Below are 8784 nucleotides of genomic sequence, written 5' to 3' on the forward strand. Positions count from 1 at the left end.
AGCATTGCTTACTCATTGAATCAGATTATCCAAAAATTCATTAATTTGTTCTTCTTGTAGCTCTCTATTTTGCTGCGTTGTCCACGATTTCTGCTATTTTAGGACAAACCATGGTCGGAAAGCTGATCCATAGATCAGGAAGAACATCTGTGATTATCTTCATCATGGCCTCAATGATGGTCACCAGTGCAATTGCACTAGGTATGTTTGATCCACAAAAGCAATAAATATGCAAATGCATACACCCCTGCTTTCATTTTGAAGTATGTCATCTATTTCCTTTCTTTATTTTCCTTTGAGAAATATGGAAAAGTATTTTACGTTTGCTCCTTGAGCAGGCGGGGTTGGCATAGCACATGCGATTGAAAACATTCGGCGCAGGGAATATATGTGATTCGAAAATATGTGCAAACATACAGCCTCAAGGGAAAGAGTTTATTGGAAAAAATTATAGTGAAACCATGTGATAAAAGCATACACAATATTGCTTCTTTTTTTGAAGAATGAATTTGAATCGTACACTATTAATATATGAATTTGAATTGTAACTTTGGCAAAAGATAGAGCTCAGCATACCAGCTGTGGGGAACACAAACATAACCAAAATACGAATAGATTTCAATTAAAAGAAGAACAACAACATAACGCAGACATGCATATCACTTTGATACTGGGATGCACAAAGCAAGTGCATAACAAACTAACACCAAAAAACATTTAAAGTACGGAAAAGGAAAATACAGATTCGATCACATAGCATCATAACTCGAGACACAGCACTCAAACAGAAGAACAATCAGTATTCATCACCTTCATCACCATCCTCACCCTCAGCAGACTCGGCACCCACCTCCTCATAATCCTTCTCTAGAGCAGCCAGATCCTCACGTGCCTCAGAGAACTCTCCTTCCTCCATACCCTCACCAACGTACCAGTGAACAAAGGCACGCTTGGCATACATGAGATCGAATTTGTGGTCAATGCGGGAGAACACCTCGGCCACACTGGTGGAGTTGGAGATCATGCACACAGCCCTCTGCACCTTGGCAAGGTCGCCTCCGGGAACAACAGTTGGTGGCTGGTAATTGATTCCACACTTGAATCCGGTGGGGCACCAGTCGACAAACTGGATGGTTCGCTTGGTCTTGATTGTAGCCACAGCAGCGTTGACATCCTTGGGAACAACATCACCTCGGTACATCAGGCAGCAGGCCATGTACTTGCCATGCCGTGGGTCGCACTTGGCCATCATAGACGATGGCTCAAATGCACTGTTGGTGATCTCAGCCACGGAGAGTTGCTCGTGGTACGCCTTCTCTGCTGAGATAACAGGAGCAAAGGATGAAAGCATGAAGTGGATCCTCGGGTAAGGGACCAAGTTGGTCTGGAATTCAGTCACATCAACGTTGAGGGCTCCATCGAACCTCAAAGATGCGGTGAGCGATGAGATCACCTGTGAAGGCCAAAATCCAAATTTACATAAATGTTAATGGAAATATGGATATCCAAAATCAAATTTACATTAGAATCAACAACATCAGATTAAATGGAAATCAAAAATTGAAAAAAATAAAAACTATAATTCTATGTTTCTAATCCAAATTTCAATTCTTGCCTGAGAGACGAGGCGGTTGAGGTTGGTGTAGGTGGGGCGCTCGATGTCGAGGGATCGGCGGCAGATGTCGTAGATGGCCTCATTGTCGAGAAGCACCGCGACATCAGTGTGCTCCAGGAGGGAGTGCGTCGAGAGGACGCTGTTGTACGGCTCCACCACAGATGTGGAAACCTGAGGCGAGGGGTAGACTGTGAAACCGAGCTTCGACTTCTTGCCGTAGTCCACAGAAAGACGCTCCAGAAGAAGCGACCCGAGTCCAGATCCGGTACCACCACCGACCGCATTGAAGACCAAGAAACCTTGGAGTCCAGTGCAGTTGTCGGCCAATTTCCGGATCCGGTCCAAGCAAAGGTCAACAATCTCCTTCCCAACTGACAATGATAAAATAGGTACACAGGCAAAATTAGGTATTTTATCCAAAATTAGGTCAGATCAGATCAAAAGATGAAGATCTGAACGGAAATCGGAGAAAGAAGAATTACTAGTATAATGGCCACGGGCGAAGTTGTTGGCTGCGTCTTCCTTGCCGCTGATGAGCTGCTCAGGATGGAAGAGCTGGCGGTAGGCTCCTGTCCTCACCTCGTCGATGACGGTGGGCTCCAGATCCACGAAGACGGCGCGTGGGACGTGTTTTCCGGCGCCGGTCTCGCTGAAGAACGTGTTGAAGGCATCGTCTCCTCCGCCAACCGTCTTGTCGCTCGGCATCTGTCCATCAGGCTGCAAAAAATACCAAACATTCCCAGATCAAAAACCGCCACTTCCAACTTCTAAAGAGAAAAGAAAAGAAAATGAAAACGGAAACGAAAGTACCTGAATGCCATGCTCGAGGCAGTAGAGCTCCCAGCAGGCGTTTCCGACCTGAATACCGGCCTGACCGATGTGAATCGAAATGCACTCTCTCATTTTCTCGAGAAAATACAAAAGGAACGGGAAAAGGAAAGGGAAAAGGAAAAGGATCGGAAACCCTAGAAAGAACGGCGTTTATCAAGACGCCTTCTGGATTGTGAAACTGTAAGGTGAGGGAATGGGGTTCAGATCCAGGGGCAATATATACACGAAAGAAACGATTCAAAAACAGGGGTGAAACGGTTTGTTTTAAACCATGGTTAGTTTACCGTGATTAAGTTAAGGGGTTTGCCAGCAGAGCATGTGGGGCCCGTACACTCCTGATTGGTTGGGAATTGACATTTGACAGCAGTTTAGGGTTTTTGGAATTTTGAATTTCGGTTAATGTTTGGGTTTTAGTTTTGGATCTAATTGCGAGGGTGCCATTGGGTACTAGAGTGGGGAATGAATCAGAGGAAAAATATCTGCTATAGGGTGATAATGGTAATTTCATCAGATATACCAAATTTGATTCGTGTGGTGTGATTTGATTATCGGCCGGTTGGCTATCGATGGCTGTGGGTTGTGTGTTTCCATCAGTGCGTCTATCTACAACCACTCTCTCTTAAAACAAAAACAAAAAACGAAAACAAAAACAATTTTAGCACATTTACCCCCTAAACTATTTGTGGTTTAGTAAATTATCCCTTAAGTTTTTAATTAAGACAAGTTACTTCCTCAATTTGTAAAGTTAATGTAATATGTCTCATTTTAATGATAATTGTGTTAAAATAGTGTCAGAAAAAGCACGTTCAACGAAAAATTTTAACATTTCAATTCAAATACAACACAATTTAAGCAAATTTAGTAAAATTGAGCACAATGCAACAAATTTACAAGTTCAGATGGTTGATTGTCAAAATTAAAAATAAGTGACAATTTGTTAAAGCACTACAAGTTCTGAGGATAATTGTGCTAAAAACCCAACAAAAAGAGAGAAGGAAATGTGCTCTAATTTTTACAAAAAAAAAAAAAAAAAGTCTAATATTTTATTAGTAAAATAATTTTGGGAAAATTTCATATTAATATCCTACTTTTTAACATAATCATTTTTTAGTATCTTATACTTTTTATAATTTTAAATTGATACTTTGACGTTTGAAGAAATCGCTTTTTAATACCCTGAAATTGCCTTTTAGAATATAAAATGTTATTTCTACACATACTTAATTTTTTAAGAATTTATTTTTCCTAAACAGAGTAAAAATACTTAAATTCAAATTAAATTGCATTTTTTAAGAAAACTTTATATTTTGTTTGCTTTTTAATGCATTTAGAAAAAATAAATTCTTAACCAATTAAGTATAAAGTTAGAAATGACATTTTATATCTCAATAAAGTACCCAGGGTACTAAAAACGATCTCTTAAACTGTTAGGGTATAAATTCAACATTATTAAAAATAGAAAGTACTAAAAATGATTATGTTAAAACACATGGTATCAATATGAACTTTTCTCGATAATAATTTTTAGTGGAATGATATTTTTTAGCTGAATAGTTTTATTTACCCGCTCTTTTTTACTTTTTACATTCCCTTTAAATTAAAAATTCTTATAACAAAAAGAACCTCTGGTAAAAAAAAGATAATTATAATAGATTTAATTACATGATTAAACTTTGTTATAAAAGAAAACTAATTATATAATTTTTCAACGCACTAACATATTATATCTCAAATGATAAATTATTGTTATTTTAAAATCTATAATAAACTTAATTTTTATCTTTTAATGACTATTCTAAAAAGTTGTGGGGAGATATGTTAAATGTTCCTTGCTATTTTTAGTATATCGATTTTTCTTTTGTCTTTGTTATTTTTCGTTTTATGTTAGTGTTTATGTTTTTCATTTTACTATTTATTTTGTTTTTCAAGATAATTCATTTCATTTATTTATATAAAGTTAAGGATTTTCGTTTATGTTTCATACTCTCTTGCTTATACTCTTTTAAATTCGTATATATATATTTTTTTCATTTTTTCTTTTTTCATCAATATCTCAATTAATATATAATAATTATGTTGATGTTTTGCTCATATTTACGTCCTTTATTTTTTTTAAAAGTAATTGTAATTTTCTTTATGTATGAAAAAAGGCATCATGCTCAAAATTTTTAAAGAGCGAGAGAGAGAAATGATAATGTTAAAGCAATAAATTAAAATAAAATGGTGGGTGTGAAAAGAAAAATAAAATCGTAAAGAATTGATAATCTTATGAAAATGGCTAAGAGTAGTCTTGGAATAATAGAGATGTGTAGAAAGTAAATTCAAACCTTTTAAAATTTTATGGAGTGTGTATTTAAAATGGGGTGTGGAGAGTAAAAAAGATAGTGTAAATAGACCTACCCTTTTTAGATAAACTTTGATATTGTGTAATATTTTTTTTTATACCACTTAATTACTATTGATTGATTTATTGACTTCATATTTTAATTGTGTGTTCACAAATTGGATTCCATGAATTAGTGGTCAATTCATAATCCAATTTAAAACTATCGGATTAGGAAGTTCTATTTACACTCTTAAAATTATAGATGTCCCGGTAATTAATGTTTGTTTAATAAAGGTTTGAAAAGTTTATCATTTTGTAGATGTTATAAACATAATACAAAATTTAACCCTTTGATACTCCTACTCTAATTCTAGTTTTGATTTTGTTTATAAAATTATACAATCCCTTTCAACTATTAATATTGTATTTTCTTTTTAAAAATTATTGTAATTCACCAAAAATTTTGTAGGTGAATATTAGAGTATGATACAAAAATCCATCCTAATAACAAGATGAATTACCAAACACTTAAAAAAGTTTTTGAATCTTCCCCCCAAAAAAAAGCTTCTTTGAATCTTTCAGAAAAAAAAAAATTTTTGAATCACACTAATTTTGTCTACTACTCTCTGATGGTGCATTCTTCATAAGATGTTACAAGTTGCATTTCTTTCTTTGCCTTTTATTTTTTTCGGTTTTGGGACTAAGAGGAAGAAGGAAAAGAACTACTTTGAGTTCTAAATATTTTGTTAGAAGCACTCTAAGTAGGCATCCAGAAACATTATATTTGATTATACTAGTTTAGAGAAAGATGAATATTTGTTAAAAAAATGTTTTAGACAATTTATTACTTTTGAAAAATATTTTCTAATTATAGTTAATGTGAGTGTATACTTCTTTATTTTTTATTTTTGAATAGAGTATTATTTCTATTTATAATTAATGTAAGGATATATTAATAGGTTGTAATGTAATTTTAATGCAAGGTAAAATTATAATAAATATAAATTAAGGTTTGGTGGAATATTAATGACTTGATGGGTGCAAATATAATCACATCTATCGTTAAAACTTCTTTTAACCCAATTCAATCCAATCAAAAACTTTGTTAAAACTTCTTTCAATCCAATCAAAAACTATTAAATTTCAGGATGGGATACTACAAATTCTACGAATTGGGCTTAAAATTGAATTATGAATGATGATTCCAGACCTTATTCACTTCGTAAATTCGAGTTTTCAATTCGAGCTGAGATGTGACATTTTTTGATAATTTTTCACTGTAGCAGAAAAAATTAGATGTGACATTTTCTGAGAGCTTTTTACTGTAAAAACCTAAAACTGAAAATTTAAATCGGTAAAATAAATAAGCCCCTAACCTCTAAAGATCTAGAGTGGGTTGGGTTCTATAAAAAAAAACAAAAACAAAAGAGAATGGGTTAGCACATGGTATTGTTTGTATTCGACATTGGAAAAACAATTGTACATGTTATACATATACAAATACACATTACTAAAAACTTAACGAAATAATATATATATATATATATATATATAATTGTACATTTAATATATGATACATAGATAATGCAGGTTCACCATATTACGAATTGTGAAATGCTAATATGTAAATCAATCTTAAATTTTAAAATTTGAATTTTCTCAATATGATATCAATCTAAAATGTCACACAATTAATTCAATTCAACAGATTGGTTTGGATTGGACGAACTTGAGCAGATTCACAAATTCTACGAACATCCTTATATTTAATCATTACAACATTGTCATTTTCAAATCACTATAAACTCAAAATTTACTTCAATAAGTTTAAAAGCTTAATGGTTATGGTTGCTAAAAAAATATTAAACGTAATAAGGGTGATAAAAAGGTGGTTTTTAACATTTTTGCCCTCAAAGTAATTTGCCATCGAGCTGTTATTTTGGCATTTTACCTTCGCCTACTTACTAATTTGTTGGAGTGTCATTCTTTTTACCAATTGTGTTTTTATTTTTTGTCATAATTAAGGGATTTAGCCCATGTATAGGACCCTTGTCCCTCTTGAATAATATTTAAAGGGACAAGATAGTGCTTGAAAAAGTTGTGTGTTAAAAAAAGTATAAATTGTGACTTTTAAGAACCAAATGGAGAGAAACTAGGGTTTATTATTATTATTAAATTGCTTGAGAATAATACATTAGAAAATTAGATTTATATAGATTAATAAACAAATAAACGATTGATAAAGATAAACAATAATAGTAATAACAACAACAATTAATTTAATTAAGGACTTTTTTTGATAGATCGGTCTACTGAGAAGGTAAGTTTTTTATCATTTTGTCTAGTTAAAATCATATCTGTTTAAAAAAATATACATAACAAATAATTTTTAATACTTATTTAATAAATGTAAATAAAAAACTACTAATAATTCATGTTTTATATATTTTTTACTGGAGTCATAAGAATGTCGTTGAGTGATAAATATTTATTTAGTGCGTATACACAATTTTTTACCTCCTTACTAGATTTACATTACTCGATCGAGAGAGAGAGAGAGAGAGAACTATATGAATATCTTTCGGGGCATAAATATTTGTGTAGCGCATACAGCCATATTCCATTTCTTTAAGTTAATTTTAAATGGAGAAAATAAGGACAAATTTTTGCTCCTTCCTCACTTGAGTGTTTCAGTAAAGACTACTACTAATGGGCTTAAGTTTCAAGAGCAATTCTAAGCCCAAGGTCAATCTATCCAACTAGCAAGGCAACCCAAAATTAAGCAAGTTTACAAGTCGATGGGCCTAGTTGGAATTCCCTTAAGCCTTGATTCACTTTCGAAGGGAAAATTAGGGAAATTTCCCGTGTGTTTTTACGAAATGTGGTTTTCCATTAAGAATAATTTTAAAAAGGAAGAAATACATAAATACCACTCAAATAATACTATTTTTATATTTATATCTATCTAATGGCATAAACTTAAGATCTATATCGCTATATTCACCAGAAGAAATCTAAACTATTGAAGTTCAGTGACATAAATGTAAAGTTCTAAAATTTCGATAACATGCCACGCAATTTCTTATTTTATTATATTATTACAAATGACAAAAAAAAAATCCTATGTTTTTTATGTGAAATCGTTGACTAACAATGCAAAATATTTTTTAAAATTTTCAAAATACCCACATCATCCCTTAATTATTCAAAACAAAACAAAAAAGAAATATATTTGAAAGTTAATATCAAGGTTCCAGAGATATGCTAGCTTCAACCAATATATCACACACTACTTCTATATTTTGACACGTGGCCCTCATATTTTTGAAATAAAGTGGGCAAATAATTAGTCATACTGCTTCACACTATTTACCACTTTGCCATCTTTTTTCTTTTGTCCAACACAATATACACTTTACTTTTAATAAATTTAATATTTTTTTAATATCCCATTTATCTATTCGGTCTCACCCTTCATGACTTTTTCTTTTTCTTTTTTTTTTTTTTTTGTTATCCTCTAAAGTTCCTCTTATTCATTTTTAGTTTTTCGAGTGTAAGCTCCCGATATATCAAACAACTGTGATTCCCTCTCTCTCTCTCTCTCTCTCTCTCTCTCTCTCTATATATATATATATATATATAACGCTAGTTGATTTTTTTTTTTTTGACATTTTAACTAAAATCTATTTGTCTTTTATGAAATTATGAGTAATATTCTAAATATAATTGAAATTTTGAAGTTAATGTAGCTATGAATGATTATAGAAATAAAAGATAAATGTTATCTACCATGTAAAAGTGCAACATATCCACAAAAAAAAAAAAAGAACAAAAGCACAATAATATGTTTAGAAATTTTCATCTTCCAAAAACTAAGATCAAAGATAGTTCATTCTTTCAATGTACCATTTGGAAATCTTTGTCTTTAACATGTGTCTTGGTTGTCCCTTTTAGCATGTCAAAACCCACCTTGTGATGTAAAATTCTTGAAGGTAAACATACGTTGACCTGC

At 32.2% G+C, this 8784-nt stretch overlaps 1 protein-coding gene across 1 annotated transcript; it reads right to left on the reverse strand.

Annotated features, from left to right (window-relative positions):
• Positions 1 to 597: 597 nt before the first annotated feature.
• LOC21408213 (tubulin alpha chain) lies at positions 598 to 2639 on the reverse strand. The gene is made up of 4 exons (XM_024170830.1): positions 2426 to 2639; positions 2098 to 2332; positions 1616 to 1986; positions 598 to 1453 (listed from the first exon to the last, which is right to left on the reverse strand). The coding sequence occupies exons 1-4, from the start codon at positions 2516 to 2518 to the stop codon at positions 797 to 799; spliced, it is 1356 nt and encodes a 451-aa protein (XP_024026598.1). The 5' UTR covers positions 2519 to 2639; the 3' UTR covers positions 598 to 796.
• Positions 2640 to 8784: the final 6145 nt, after the last annotated feature.

Source organism: Morus notabilis, unplaced genomic scaffold (assembly GCF_000414095.1).
Source record: "Morus notabilis unplaced genomic scaffold, ASM41409v2 Scaffold485, whole genome shotgun sequence".
Lineage (NCBI taxonomy): Eukaryota > Viridiplantae > Streptophyta > Magnoliopsida > Rosales > Moraceae > Morus > Morus notabilis.